This window comes from Manis pentadactyla, chromosome 13, assembly GCF_030020395.1.
Source record: "Manis pentadactyla isolate mManPen7 chromosome 13, mManPen7.hap1, whole genome shotgun sequence".
Classification (NCBI taxonomy): Eukaryota; Metazoa; Chordata; class Mammalia; order Pholidota; family Manidae; genus Manis; species Manis pentadactyla.
Window position 1 is genome coordinate 67,068,736 of NC_080031.1, and position 15,728 is coordinate 67,084,463.

The 15,728-nt window shown below is 42.6% G+C and overlaps 1 protein-coding gene across 4 annotated transcripts in view; it reads right to left on the bottom strand.

The window, feature by feature from the left end:
- The window catches only part of GRAMD2B (GRAM domain containing 2B), a 58,438-nt gene that overhangs the window by 10,499 nt on the left and 32,211 nt on the right, over nucleotides 1-15,728 (bottom strand). For all 4 annotated transcript variants that reach the window (XM_036903196.2, XM_036903194.2, XM_036903197.2 and 1 more), the window contains 9 exons: nucleotides 14,791-14,910; nucleotides 11,448-11,559; nucleotides 9,226-9,292; nucleotides 8,204-8,307; nucleotides 5,444-5,539; nucleotides 3,551-3,622; nucleotides 3,368-3,448; nucleotides 915-1,026; nucleotides 255-377 (listed from right to left, as the gene is read on the bottom strand). In XM_036903196.2, the coding sequence (XP_036759091.2) occupies nucleotides 255-377; nucleotides 915-1,026; nucleotides 3,368-3,448; nucleotides 3,551-3,622; nucleotides 5,444-5,539; nucleotides 8,204-8,307; nucleotides 9,226-9,292; nucleotides 11,448-11,559; nucleotides 14,791-14,910 (887 nt within the window). The remainder of the gene's footprint in view (nucleotides 1-254; nucleotides 378-914; nucleotides 1,027-3,367; nucleotides 3,449-3,550; nucleotides 3,623-5,443; nucleotides 5,540-8,203; nucleotides 8,308-9,225; nucleotides 9,293-11,447; nucleotides 11,560-14,790; nucleotides 14,911-15,728) is intronic.

The window sequence follows — 15,728 nt, forward strand, 5'->3', positions numbered from 1 at the left end:
CAGCAACTATTGAATTATATTCTCAGAGTATTCAGAATAATGATGGGACCTCCATGAGGGCTATTCACCTTTGTAGCCCCCAGAGTAAAACACAGAACAGGGTACTGTTTGTTGAAGGAATAAATGAATTATTATGCAAAGACCTACCACAGGAAGGGGAGCGAATATATAAGGTAGCCATAAAGTGAAACAAGAGGGTCCTTTAAAAGTCACAAGCAGATGTCCCCCCCACCGTAGTATAATTTGTTCCTTACCGTGTGCCGGGAGAGACCTGGCTTTTCCTTCAGGCACTCTATTAACATGGGTGTCGGGCCGAGTGGGTTTTGCTTCCCCCTTGGGGACATTCAGAACTCTCTGGGATTCTGCCACATGGAAATCTATCAAGCGGAAAGAGGGCTGGTTAAGTTTTTCTTTTCTCCCCAAGGTGTTCATAAACATAGGCACAACCACAAAGCAAATCAATCTCTTAACACACGTAATGGCTGAGAATATAGATCCATTTTCTCACAAGTTCGCTGACTGGTTGGGGATGGAAATCCAATGCTCAATAGTAAATGATAGAAGGACACAAGTCCCACTGGCCTATGGGAATGATTCAGCCTGAACAATGAGTAATATTACTAAAAGAAGAGGTAAGAAAACATTTTGTTTCTTTCAACAACCCTAATATTATGCTGATTTAGGAGACATTTAATTAAATGTGTATAAAAGGAAATGGATTTTTACCATACAGGCAATTCCTTTTCCTAGAACTTTCGAACTACCCTTTGTCCAGAGTCCCTTCTCAATTGTTAACTAGGAAGACAATGTGTTTTTTGTTTTTTGTCTTCGGTTTTGTTTCTGTTTTTAAGGGGTAAGATGACAACATTTTGTGGCAAATTAAATTTTGGTCAACATAAAACAATTTCCCAGACCTCGAGAGTTTTCAGATTCAGGAGTCTGAGAACCGGAACTGCTGTATCCTTCCATGTCTTGCCTTCTTTGTTGAACCACTCCATCCAGATCTGAGAATTCATCATTGAAATCCTGAAGGGAAATAACGAGATGAAGAGAGGTCCTCTGTAACCCCTAGCCCTTTCACCTGGGCCTGTCCTATCAAATGTGAAGAAGAAGGACGGATCACCCTATACTGTGGGGGTTTTCCCAACAGACCATAGAGGATCTGGTTACTGAAACAGATATTTCTGGACAGTTAAGAGTTCTATCAACAAACTGGCTAACTTGTTTGAAACAACAAATGCCTAGAAAAAAACTCTAGAATGCTGAGGATTGAAAAGCTTCCAGTGTGAAGCTGGAGAAGATTTATTATTTGCACTTTGTGATGAGAAAAAAATGACTGAAATAGACATTTATAAGAGGAAAAAGGAGACAGAAAGCTCTAAGTGCATGTTCTGAATATAGAGAGAAAGGTACTCTTAAATTATAGTTTAATAAAAAGTGTTGGAAACAGAACAGGGAAAATGGCTTTAGCAAGTTAGTCACTGAAAGGGAAGTGTTAGCTTTTTTTCTTCTCTCAACCAAATCAGAATCAGATAGTACATTTAAATTACAGAAGGATGATAGAGCAATGAGGGGTATGGACAAAGTAGGGCTATTTCATGTTGTACCCCACTTGTTCCCCCAAAGTGGTTAAGAACTAAAGAGACAAAAGGTGTCATTAGAACGTCCTGGTGAAGTACAATTAGGCGGAGCTCTTCACAATTTAGTTAGCTGCCAAATGCAGGAGAGACTACTCTTGGTGGCAAATTACCGACCTTTCACCTTAAACTCGCCATCTTTTAGCCATTTTGACACTCATTTCAGTTTCGTGCAAGAATTTATAAGAGAAGAAAAATTGGAATATTCAAGTCTCTTCAACTTAATGATTATTTACTGAATGCCTATCATGGACCAGGCAGAATGCAAAGCTCTTTACACTTGTGACTGTACTTCACCTTCAGAGCCACACCATGAGGCTGGTATTTTACTGGATGAAGAAACTGAGTCACAGCAGCTACAGAGCAGTTAAAGAACTGGTCTGATGGCATAGCTCAGCTGGGTGGAACCCAGACTTGAAACCTGGTTTGTTGGATTCCAAATAATATGTTTCATTCTATTTTGTACTGCTTCCCACTACCTTTTTAAGCATACAATTGAGTGGTTTTTAGAATAAACATAATGGTGTGCAACCATCACCAATACCTCATTTCCAGAACATTTCCATCACCCCCAAAAAGAAACCCTATGCTCATTAGTAGTCACTTGCAATCTCTCCTTTCTCTCCATCTCTTGGCAACCATTAATCCACTTTCTGGCCATATGGATTTGTCTATTCAGGGCATCTCATATAAATAGGATCATATGATGTGTGCTTTTTGGGTCTGGCTTCTATCACTTTGCATGTTTTCAAGGTTCGTCCATGTTGTAGTATGTAGTATCATTACTTCTTCCTTTATAGGTCAAGTAACATTCCATTGTGTGGATATATTACATATATTTTATTGATCCATCTACCAGTTGATGGACATTTGGGTTATTTCTACTTTTTGGCTATTACAACTATGGTCCTTCTTGAACAGGTTTTTGTATGAACATGTTTTTGTATGAACATGTCAATCCCTCTACATTTTAACAGCTGTCCAACAAGATGTCTAGATGTCAAAACCATGACCTCATACCATTTTACCACACTTATTTCAACATTTAACAATAATCAATTTGGGAATAACCATTTGAATAATATAGCTAGGACTCTCAGTCTAGCATTACACCATCATAGGTACAAATCTCCTACAAAGAGAGGGAGCTACTTCTCACTGGAGTTTTTCTCTGTAGTCAAGAAAGTCTAAAGGAATCAAAGAATCTCTGCCTTTCCCTTGGGCATTATAACATTTTTTCTTCTACAGCTATTACTGGGTATTCTCTATCTTCTCTACTAAGCTGTAAAGTCTTTGTAGGAAAGCACTAGTTTTGACTTTTCCTAGCATCCCCACAGTGACCTTAGCACAGTGCCTTGAACATAGAAGACATTCAGTGGTTTGTGGGATGAATCACACTCTGCCCCAAATAGATTTGTGAATCCCTCTAAAACAACACTGACAAACAGGCAGACCAGGATGTTATGACTACTGCCAAGGACTAGTCACTCGCCAAGATGGCCCACTGTCATGTTTCTTGTCTTTCTGCAGGACAAACCTTTGATTACTTGAAAAAAGGTTATGGCCCCCTATCGCTGTCCTCTTCTTCAGCACAGAAATGCCCTATTTCTTCCTTGTCTCAAATATTAGGGTCCTAAGTTCCTCCCACACCCTGGTTATGGCAAAAAGAAGTGTAACTGTGGGACATATTCCCTGTCTTTTGCATTTAGGTAGTTATGTAGGCGACTCACCAGAGGCAGAGATGAAGGGCGGTCTGCCCGGAAACTGTTTTCAAGAGAAGACGGATTGGGACTGTTACCAACACTTGTATTCTGAAATTATTGAAACAGAATGAAAAAAAGCAGATCAACTACAAAACCATTAGAAATAGAGATGAATGATACCAAACTGACACTCAAGGATGTCATACTTACTTCTAAGTGTCCACATACAGATTTTAGTAGTTTGTAAGTTGAATCTCTGGAGAGGAAGGAGACAAATATGTACTGAAAAACAAAACAGTAATAATTATTAACAGATACTGCCTGGTGAGAAGTGAGAGCTCAGAGTTTAGATATGTATACATATATTTTTCATTTTCATTATTTTTAAAAATTATATACACATATATATTTTTCATTTTTAAATTGATGTAGGCTGTCCTCTGATCTATTTTCATTCTGCTCCTCCACAAATGAAGTTTTTATTTCATGCCTGGAATAATGCAAATATATCTCCCTGCAAATTAACAAACCTCTCAAACCCAGTTTAAGTCATAAATGTAGAGCAAAATGAAGACTCTCAGACCCTGACACCAGTGTCTCAAACAAGCACAGGTAGGGAAAGGCCTGGACATTAAAAAAAGGCTAGTGGTATTTGCTAGAGCCTCTTTAAAGTCCCTCCGTCTCCTCTTTTTTTTTTTTTTTTCTTTTAAGGTATTTAACAGTTCCCAAGGGTCCATTTTCTTGGCTCTGACCTAGATTTCCACTTAAAATTTCCCAGCAGCCCTAACAGGCTCATTCTTTTTTCAGCCATTTCCAGATTCTTCCCTGTACAGATATAGAGATTTTCTAGTGGACATTTATAAGTAAGCTAGGGGAAAGAAGTAACAGCAGAGTGGGACAAGCAATTTAGGGGAAAGTGACGTAAGGAGGAATGATTTCACCCCCAACAGCATGTTGAGAAAATAGAAAAACCCACACTTTCTTCATCTATTTGAGCCATAGAATCTTTTCAGACCCCTTTTCCAGAAGTTTGTGATCATCCCTTTCACTCACCAATGAGAACTTGATATGCTTTTCAAGCACATATCGATTTCCAAAGTAGTTAACATTATGGGTTTCTGGCTCCAAATTTTGGCTCTGGCACTAAGTGGTGACATTGGGCAAATTGCTCAACTCCTTTTAGCCTTTTTCTTATTATCTGCCTCTTACTGGGGGGTAGTGTGGAACAGATGTGAAAACATAAGGTAAACATTTAGTGTATGCCTGGCAGGGGGTATCTGGTGCTTGTTAGCCATTGGTATTAAGAAAAAAGCCACTCAAATATTCATGTTTTCCAGCCCATCAACATAGCCTCTCTTATCTTTCTTCCTCCTTCTTCAAGTTATCCAGTGTGATTAGAAATGGAAAGTAGCTTTTATACTTTCACAGAAATAGTATATAAAATATTAAAAAGTAAGTCCAAGTAAAAAATGAGGAGCCCAACTCTTCCACTTCCTCTCTTGCCAAGCTGAAATAAACACCACTCTCAATGCAAATATTTCTGGTTGCATGTCTGGGGTAGCCCAATAGTCGGCAATCGCTCTAGAATTTCTGGAAGCAAACAGGCTAGGAGCCGGTTCTGGAGGTGCACCTGCATAGCAGGCACAAGTTTTATGTATATGGAATGGCTGTGGAGAGGTCATAGGAAGGTAGGACACCCCACCCCAGGGACTACTAAGAATCACAAGGTGGGGGTGGTGATTGTTTTCTGTATTAAAGAAACTGAATGTGTCACTTTGGACCGATCTGACAGATGTGAGTGAAAGGGAAATTGGAAAAGCCCTTGTATTTCTTTCACCTTGGTCAGGCAAGCATAATTAAGTCAGCAGGCAATTAAAAATCAGCAACAATTACATTAGACTAAATCCCTTGTGAGGGGAAAGAGCACTGCACAAATGTCTAAAATCTGTGCTTGTAAAACCTGGTCTTACAGCACATCTCCTGATTCACCGTGAGAGATGCTGGTCTGATGGTTCAGGGTCTTGGTCCTTGGCAAGAGGCCCCAGGACAGTGGAGCCCAGAGCAGGACAATGCGAAGGTGCCCTCACTCTGCTGCATACTCACCCTGTCTGTGACCGTTGCTATAATTAGGGCATTTGGCACCAGAAGGGCAGTTTTGGTTTTCTTGATGAGGGTCACCGAGAAAGCTGGAATAGAAATCTGAAACAGAATCACTGAGTTAATGCTGGTTTCAAAGAAAAATGCATCACGTTACTTTGACTCATGCAAACAGAGTCACATACATCCATGGTAAAAAGGAGGATGACTTGACCCCCTCAGATTTACACACACTCACCAGAAAATCTATTTTTAAAAAAATGCTTCACTTATTCTGAAAAATATCAACAAGGTCAGTGGGAAAGAGGAGGGCCTTATGTTAGTACTGCCAGCCAGAAGGAAGAAAAATGAGCTTTGACTTCTGAAATTTGCATTCACTTTTAGGTTGATGACATGGAGTGCTGCTCTGTTGCCCCCCACAGTTCTAGGTAAGAAGGCTATGGAAGAACGGGGGGCTGATCTAAATTAGGTATTTTCTTTGATTCAGAAAAGGGGTCTGAAAAGATTCTATGGCTCAAATAGATGAAGAAAGTGTGGGTTTTTCTATTTTCTCAACATGCTGTTGAGGGTGAATACACGTATTGATTTCAAATACGTGACTTAAAAAGTCAAATGGGTCAGAACTTACTTTGCCTCAGTGGTTCCTCAGAGGGGACAATGTCAAACAGCTTGTGACAAACAGCTTTGTCAAAGAACTCTACTCACAAAACTTTTGAAGTGTGGGAAATAATAGAAGTTATACTTTGGGATAAATTTGGAAGAAAAGAATTTAAGATCTTCCAAGATAGATGATGATACAGAAATGAGACTTGTTTTCTGAGTAGCAATATACACATGGTTGCGAGGAGCTATATATATTTGGATTTTTTGGTAATTGAGGCATGGAATACCCTTAAGGAGTTTTCAATCAATTGCTTCATGAGTATAAAATGACAACTAGATAACATTTTAGAAATAAAGAATAAATCACTTTTCAGTTTGAGCCTAGTCAGAATGTGATACATGCATTTAATTTTATTAGCATTTGAAAATACCAATGGGCTAAAAGATCATGATTACATTAAGGCTGCACTTTATTAATATCTTTCCAGGGTAGGGTGCTTAGAAAATGCCCCAAGCGAGCAGGTTGCTTGGTTGCCTTTAGCTCATGTTGGATCATGTTGGACCAAGGTTTGTTGGCATTGAGGAAATTCTGCCCCAGATCTGAAGCCTGAGTTGTCCTTAGAAGGGAGGCAATGTACAAATCACTCTCATGGTTCTTATGTTTCCACCTCCTGATAATTTTTAACATCTCATTCTTTAGATTAGATGCAGTAGAAGAAAAAATAATTACAATGTGTTTTATCTTAAAACACCAGGTTGCTCCTTTTACTTTTTTTAGGGTCAATTCTTTCTTAACTGGACTTTGAAACCATTGCTACAATCCTATTAACTTTAAACTGCACTTACTGGCATTGTGAATCTCCCATCCCTTAACAGCGAGAATTCTCTGTTTACTAATGTCTTCAGCCCCTGTTGCTTTTGGTCAGAGGTGCTGGCTGTCTCTGAATTCCTGAGAATGATCTGTATCACACTGAACTGGACACCAGCGCTACCCAGTCCTCTTCCTCACTCCATGAACGAGTTCTTATAATCCAGAAATCTAGAAACATGGTGGGAAACTGTGTAATTTTGCTTTGCTTATTACTAATTCAGATAATACTATGAATCAAAATATAAAGGCACTGTAGTACAAAAATCACACGTGTGACCCAAAGAGCAGTAAGCTAGTTGGCTGATCAACACCAACAAAATAAAGAATTTCCCATATGTTTGTTAAGTGGTCTTTATCTACAAGGTTGCCAGTGGCTTTAGGGAGAATATTTAAATAAAACCTTACTCCCACTCAAAATAAAAGGAGTTTTTAATCAGCTACTTCACAAGTATAAAAGCTGTTTATTCATCATCGTGAGTCAGAATGATTGAAAGCTCACTGAGGTCACGCACACCCAGGGTGTTTCTCTGACTCTTGTTTTGGTGGCCTGGATGAACTGTGATGTGACATCGCAGCTCAAAGGGAAAGAATTTCAGTGGGTTGGAATGATCTTTTCCCTTCTGATGTCACAGTCCCAAGGTCCTCATTTTAGAAGGCAGGGCCTTGGGAAGACTGCCAATTCCTTCAGGCTATCCTCCTTAATGGCTCAGGTGTCACGGGCTGTGCTCCCTGAAATCACTGTTTAATGAGAATGAAAAGATGTCAGCCAGCATCCTCTGGGGACTGTGGCTATGACTCTTCCAGACTAGGCCTTACATGTTCCAATTCCTGCTCATTTTGTGCTGGTAATAGGACAAAGTAGATCTAATAAGTAGCTTATTTATAGACCTGTTTTTCTAGATATCTCTAATGGTAACTAGTATGAATACAGTGCAATATATCAGTATTTGTTAAAGAGTTTTGGATTTAATGCACATCGAAACAAATAATGGCATGCTCTTGATATGAACAATTTTGAGAGTTCTCTGGTGACAACTGGGCAAAAAGGATTTAGGGTAGGGTTGTGGGAGAGAGATATGTATATAAGGAAGCGAATGAGAGTGTTATTTAGGGAAAAGGGAAGTTAGTGTCATCCAAAGGCATTTAGAACATGTAATTTTTAGAACTATAATAAAGGAAACTTGGAATAAGGGTATAATACTGACCCAAATATTGCCACATTTAAAATGATGAATATTCACCATGTACAACAAAGTGAAGGGCTAGCCTTCTTTTTTAAAAGTTATACCAACCTTAGTGTCTTTTCCAAAGACCTTGGAATGAAAACAAATCCAGTTTTCTGATACAAAGAGCTTCCCTTGGTATAATATTTCTTTCTGTAGGGCACAGGTAAAACCTGGGAAAACAGACAGAGGTTTAACATAATTTAGAATCTCCATTTAAAAGAAAAATTGTGTATATATGTTGGTGACTCAGGGATGAGCAGAGAGAACATATTCCTACTCAAAAATCTACTACTTCTTTGGCAGTTCTCTTTCATGGAGACGAGAGTCTACTGTTTAATTCAAAGTCGTATGCACTGTAGTATAAGAATCAAAATGGAAAGGCAAGTCTGTTATTGCCAATGAGAGTTCAAAAATGGTGTTTCAAAAATCCCCATTTAGGAAGGTGTGTCGCCCCTGTGCTAGTATTAGCCCTCCTGCCCTCCCATCCCTGCAGCTGTCACTAATGATGCCTTTTGAAATAGGTGGTCTCACTGCCTGAAGAGTGTGTGACCCACACCCTCCTGTTGGAGATCAGGGCAGGAATTCAGCATCTCGCCTTATCCCTGGTATACTGAGAGGCTGGAGTGGGACCCCGGGTCTGCCATGAACCACGGTGGAACACAGTAGGTGTGATCACGGGGCCTGCAAAGCAAGGGACCGGCGTGCATGGCCACTGAGGTCTGTGTTACCTTTCAGCCTCTCCTAGGGGCCTCTTGCTTTAGTCCTGTTATCCTAACTCCCAGGACAATCCAGTCACAATGCACTTCAGCAGTGACTACGGAAGGTGAGGACACCACCCTGGAATCATCCTGGATGATTCCACAGCATGTGGAGAGGTCAGGTTTCCCGTTCTGCACTCTGAGCTTTCAGGGTGCCTGGTGAAAGCTGAATGAAGCCAGCATGTTTCTTACGTCATGACTTTTGGAAATGGAAATCTGTTCCCTGTGGTGATTCAATCTCTAGAGTGTGCCGCCTCCCCCCGCCCCCCACAAAGATATTGGCATCATTTCAAATACGTGACTTAAAAAGTCAAATGGGTCAGAACTTACTTTGCCTCAGTGGTTCCTCAGAGGGGACAATGTCAAACAGCTTGTGAAAATGCATGTTTGCCTTGTACTACGAGGAGAACAAACACGAGTTACAGCTCTCATTTTTTTCTTTTTTTTGGTCAAGTATCACAAATGTTAACTTCAATTTAAATTACCTAACACATTATCCCTCCTCTAAGATAAATACAGCATCTCTAGGAATTCCTTCTCTCTGATCTTATCATCTCTAACACAGCCCTTCAGAGAAGGCAGGGCACCCAAAGATACCATTTTCCAAGATTTGTGACTTACTAGGTGGACATACATGGGCCACCACAGTGCTGATGGTGGTCAGCCTTCTGCCCCAGTGGCTACACAGAATGCCCTGTGTAAGAAATGAGATGAAATGCTAAGGAATCTCACCAGGGAAGGTCATGGATTCCAAGGCACAAAAGATATGAGCACCCTAAGAAGAGGGCTGCAGTTAAAAGCCTTGCAATCAGATAAACCTGAGGGGAAGTCTTGGACACCTCTTCTTCGGTATGTGATCCTGGCCTAGTCAACCAACCCTTCTGGGCTTCAGTTCCCTCCTCTGAGCCAGGGGGATGCCACAGGCTTATGTGGGAAAACACATCTCAGACCTACTACCTGGTGTTGGCACCACCACTGTCATGTTGTGAAGGCATCTCTGTAGCCAGCGTCAGGGGCGAGGACCGCCGGGACCAGTAGGGTTTCATGCAGAACGCTTAACCCTCCAGGGCGGCAGAAGGCCCAAGAGTCTGAAGTGCTTCAAATCACTTCATTTTCTAGGCATCTGTTTCCATGGCTGTGGCAAACAGCAAAATGTGTAGACAGTGACTTGCACTTTGCTGAATGCTGTCACAGACAGCACGTCCACAGTGGCCTGGAGCTCCCGTCCCCATCCTGTGGGTCAGGAAAGTGTGCCTCAGGGAGCCTGGGTGCCTCCACTGGCCCCACACAGCTGCGCCAGGCAGAACCATGTCCCCCTCCTGCAGGGCCTCTGCCTGCCAGGATGCTGCTGCTGAAAAGGTCTTACGAGGAGAACAGAGGGAGAGCATGGTGGGCCCTGGTGTTTTATTATCCAAATGAGGAGTGATCTCAATGGCAGAACTGCTGCTTCTGCCATAAAGAAGAGCTTCAGACATGTCATGCAGAAGACAGATGGTCCCCACAAGCCAACCACAGAGACACACCTCATGTAAAGTAGGTCCCCTCGCACTGCCTCCCAGGGGTATATTCTGCATCTAGAAAGTTAGCTTGATCAGAGGTAGGTGTTCTATGGGAGCTTTACTGAGATTTTGTTTTTAATGGCTAGTGAGCACTGGTTGCCCACGTGATCCAAAAATATCCTGGGCTATGGAGTCTTCAGAAACTGTGAATGTAATAAAAGGCCAAAAAAAACAAGTGTGCCTGATCTACATTGAAAGTGACATGAGAAGTAAATGCGATACACGGCTCTTGACTGGACACTGGAGAGGGGAAACAAAAAGCCTTTATAAAAGGCATTCAGTACAGGGACGATCGTGGAAACTCGAAAATGGATTTTATATTAGTAACATTTTTCTGTATTTATGATATAGTTAAATTTCTTGGGTATGTGCACATTTTTTTGTTCTAGATCTTCAGAGACACATATTCAAGTATTTAGAGGCAAAGTGTCAAATAAAACAACCCCAAACTGTTGGTCCCACGTAAGAATGCCGCAGCCAGACCCAGACTCAGAACTGGCTTTACTGCCCATCTGGGTATATTTTAGAGCAGAACCAGAATGGCTTCTGGAGGAGGATCATGACCCTGTTCTCGGGTCTTTCCTTTCTGCATGCAGCTCGGGAGCCTTCTATCCATAAAGGTGCCTCATCAGACTCACTGTGATGCAAGGATGCCGTGCCTTTCCTGGTCTCCACTAATTATTGCATGAGCCCAGGTATGCGTCCCTGCTCTCTGGGCACCTGTCAAGAGTTAGGGGTCACAGCATGAGGCTCACTGCCACTCAGTATGTGTTGAAGAGTCAGAAATACAATATTGATGAAAAACTGCCTGAAGGAACTACAGCCGGTCCTTCTTCTAGATTCCCAACGATCTACACCTACATTAGTCCTGACCAGGATGATTGGGCATTTACATAGAAAAGTCAGGAAGATGCATACTTGGGTTCGTGCTTCCCATCGGCTTTAATGCTTCTGTTACCCTCTGAGATAATACACGTGTCATCCCCAGATTACCTGGCTGGAAGATGAGGACTTTTTCCTTTCAATCTTAGAGTCATTTTTGCTTTCTGTTTTACAGTCGCTCTTCTCACTTGCTAAAGAGGCACCATCAAAACTGGATTTTGACCTGAGGAAAGAGAATCCAGGGAGTCCTAAGGTGAATTTTAAGGTGAATTTTTTATGTGACTCTTTAATTGTGATGTGATAAATCTTGATTATTATGCCATCTCACAGGAAAACCTGACATTCATTTTTCTCTTTCGACATCAATAGCCATTCAAAATATTCTAAGGGCATTTACATAGCATAGTGTTGCATGAGACCAGGATGGTTTTGGGAGGCTGTCACTGCAAACTGCAGAAATGATAACTCATAGACAGGAGCAATATCAGTCCAACTATGAAAATAATTATATCATCTCGAAACATTTTAAGTAGTATACAGAGGACCACTGGAGGCAAATTTTTAAACAAAACTGCAGCTATAGCTCCATTAAAGAATACTTTAATGTTTCAGAATTCTATTAATATTTATCAAGTGTTAATTGCATGGGGCATTGCATTAAATGTCTCGGAGCACACAAGATAGTCTATATCCTTAAGGAGCCTGCGTGCGCACCAAACATCTTTTTAAAAAGGCAGTAGATGATTTAGAACCAAAACAAAAACATATCACAGGTGTTAGGAGGAGGTCTATAGAGAGAGGAGAGAAAGTCAAACAGGCGGTAAGAGGAGATCAACAGGACGATGTGCACTTAATACCCTGGGCCTAACAGGGTGAGCAGGCAGTGGGTATGAGAAAAAGAAAAACAAAACACCTCAGAGTGGGAAAATACAGAAGTGAAATCAGGATAAGAAAGAACATGTTTGAAAGTCAAGTCTTCCTTTGTTTTCATGAGGGCAGAGTTCATGGCTTCAGGATCTCTTTCTAAGATGACTCTAGTCCTGGCTGTCCACTTGAGTGGATGTGTGAATTTGCATGTATCTTCAATGCTAAAGTGAACGGTCATTTCCAAGTGGAATGCATGTGTGACCCTTCAACAACGTGGGTTTGAACTCTGTGGTCTACTTATACATCAACGTTTTCCCCAACCAATATACTAGAGAAATTTTTGGAGATATGTGACAATTTGAAAAACTCCCAGATGAACTGTGTAGCCTAGAAATATTGGATGAATTAAGAAAAAGTCAGGTATGTCATGAATATATGTACATACTAGTCTATCATTTATTGCCACAGTATCAACTGTAGGCTAATTAGTAGTTAGGTTTTGAGGGCTTTGAAAATTATACATGGATTTCGTCAGTGCCCCTGACCCCTGCATTGTTCAAGGGTCAACCATATATGACAAAGTTTTATGATACAATTATGTAGTTTTTTTTAATTGGGGAAAAATGGCACATGAAATCCATGATTCCATATAGAATTCCTTAGAAGGAGGCTCAGTTAAAAACAGTATTTGGTTCAAAGCAGACTAAGAAATCTTCAGTAATTTGGGTGGTATTATGAGGGACAGAAATTACCAAAATGAGACTTTATAGACTGTTTTCCTCAGATGTGAAAAGATGGCCTATGTGAGGGCCTGGGCTCCTGCTGGCCCTAACAGTTTGGGTCTGTGATGCTGAAACCATAGGGGAAATACCTCTCATCAATTCAGGTACACAGATTTGATTTCAGCTGCCAGCCATGGAACCTATTCGCAGATATAAATTTCTTTAGAATTCTAGGGATCAGTTCTTTTGAAATTTTGAGGAAGCATTTATACTTGAAAATAACATCATTTTACAAGTCTCAAATTACCTATTACTTATTCGATCCGCTAATTCGATTCAAATGAACAAGTGTTAATAGAACTGCCAAGACAACGATTAGACCTCTTGAAGAACTACGGACTGTAAGTGAGAGAGGCAGGTGGGGCAGCTGTGCCTTGATGATTTCAAGAGCCACAAGCAGAAGGGACCCATATGCACAGTACTGGCCTCTGTGCTGGGGCGGGAAGGGTGCTAATTTACAAAGTATTGATTTCTTGGCGTCTTCTTTACTGTGTGACTCTCACTTTCTCCAACTGACTATGAGCAGGACCAGGAGCTCAGTGCAAAATTACAATGTGGCACCCCTTATTAAAAAATCAAGAATTTCCAGATAGCCAGAGCACAACATTAAACCAGGCCTGGGGATCTTGGCAACTACAGAATCACACGCCCATGAAGTCTAACAAGCATGCTCTGATGGTGGGTGTATTATTCTCATCTGAAGCCTGGGGAAGGCAGAGTAGAACCAGCGGTGTTCCTGTGCCTGCTGCAACCAGTCAAGAGTGGTGAAAGACAAGAAACAACATGTTTTGTGCCTTTGGGAAGAGACTCACTCATTCGGTGAGAGAGGCAGGGTGCTCTGACGGGAAGCAGTTATGGAAAGAATGGTTAAAAGGGAGATGTGTAAAACAGGCACACAGAAAAGATGAACAGATAATTGGGAGTGACAGAAAAGAAAAATCTGGGGAAGAGTGAAGACTTACACTTGGTCCTGAGTGAAGGGAGCCAGGACGGAGGGGAGAATTGGGAGTTATTTGATCACCCTTTAGCAGAGGGCAAAAGATACAGAAGGCAGCAGTATATAATACTGAATCTATGCTAATACTAGTACCAAATAAGTTAGTTCAAACAGTGATGGAGAGTAATCACTCCACATTTACCTGTAACTGGCTACTGGCTTAACTGTTCTCTGTTAAGGGCCAAGAAGCAACTTCCTATTTCTTCCTCTGTTTGAGAGCAAGCACCTAGTTGGTGCCTCTGAGAATGATGGGGACCATCGCCCCACATCTCAGAACTGCCTGTCCCCTCCCAGCCTCACAACCAAGCTGACCGTGGCTCCCAGCACCAGCCCCAGGAGGCAGGTGCGTGCCCCCCTCCCCATGATGGGCACACCCTACATGGGGATCCCGGGCAGCGTTCCCCACAGCTCTTTTTCGTGGCTTCCAGGAAAGTGAGATGGCACATGTTGCCCTCCAGACTGGGCGGGCCTCACCAGCAGCCTGGCCAGCCTTTCCAGGTGCCTTATAAATCTGTGTCCCAGAGGGAGCCCCCCTGGCTTTATCAGCTAGCCAAACCAGCTCTAAGAGAGGGCAGGTATTATGCAGAAGGCCGGGGCAGGAAGGAGAGAAGGTGCTGCTGGAAAGAGCTGAGAGAGGAAGGCTGGCACCTGGACGTCCAGGAAAAGCAAGCCATTTCCTTCTTAGGCTGGCATTTGCCAATCCTCACTCTTCTAACAATCCCGAAAACCAAACACCACCACCTCCTCCCAGCAACTGCCCCTCCCTCCCCAGAAGGCCCACGAGAACAGCATCAAGGGGAGGACTCACCACAGGGAAATGATTCTCTTCTGGTCTGGGGACTCGGCCTCGCTGGACGGGGCAGGGGACTGTGCCGTCGGTGACCGGCAGGCCTTCTTTTTCTCCTCCACGCCATTCTCAGCCTCTGAGCTGAAGAAGAGAGAAAACCACTTCACCTTAGACATCCGGAGGTGGGGGCTGGGTGGAAAAACGATGACGTGACCTCGCTTCCTGGGGGTGGAATGATCTTCACTCCCCACAACAGGCTGAGGTCAATGTGGACAGTGGGGCCCTTTCAGAGTCTCCATTCTACCGCCTCTCAGCTGGCGCCCCAGGCCATGCCTACTTCAGCAGGTACTCGTCCAACTGACTCTGCAGAGACTTGTCGGCTCCCAGGTCTGCGCCCCAGGCCCTGCACTGCCCAGCTCGGCCCTCCTGGTTGCATGCTGCAAATCACCTGCAGGCTGGGAGGGCCTCGCACACGTGCTCTGATGGCCAGGTGTGAGCCTTCCGGCTGGGAACCCCCACCGGCCTTTGTTTGCACTTCTCTTAGGTCACTTACTGCCCTCTCTTGTAGTTATACAGGTCCTGCTTTGCATTGTTATCTTAACCAAGCACTTCTCCAAGCAGTGGACAGATTCCAATCCACACAATGACCAGGCTAGGTGGGAAATATTACCCCCATCTTTCAGATAGGAGGAATCAGAGGCTCTCAGATATTGAGTATCTTGTTTAAGTTCACAGAACTTGAATCTGCCTGAGGTGGGATTCAACTCCAACTGGCCACCTGGGAGACCTCTGTGTACACACCCACTCTCCCAGTCTCTCTCTATCCTGCCTCATCCATCCATCTCCTTATTAGCTCTTCAGTGTGAGAGCTCCAGGGTGGGCTGAGAATCTTACTGATTTTTATACTGCACAGGGTCTATATACATGCTGTTATATAATCATGGTGAGTAGGTTTTTGG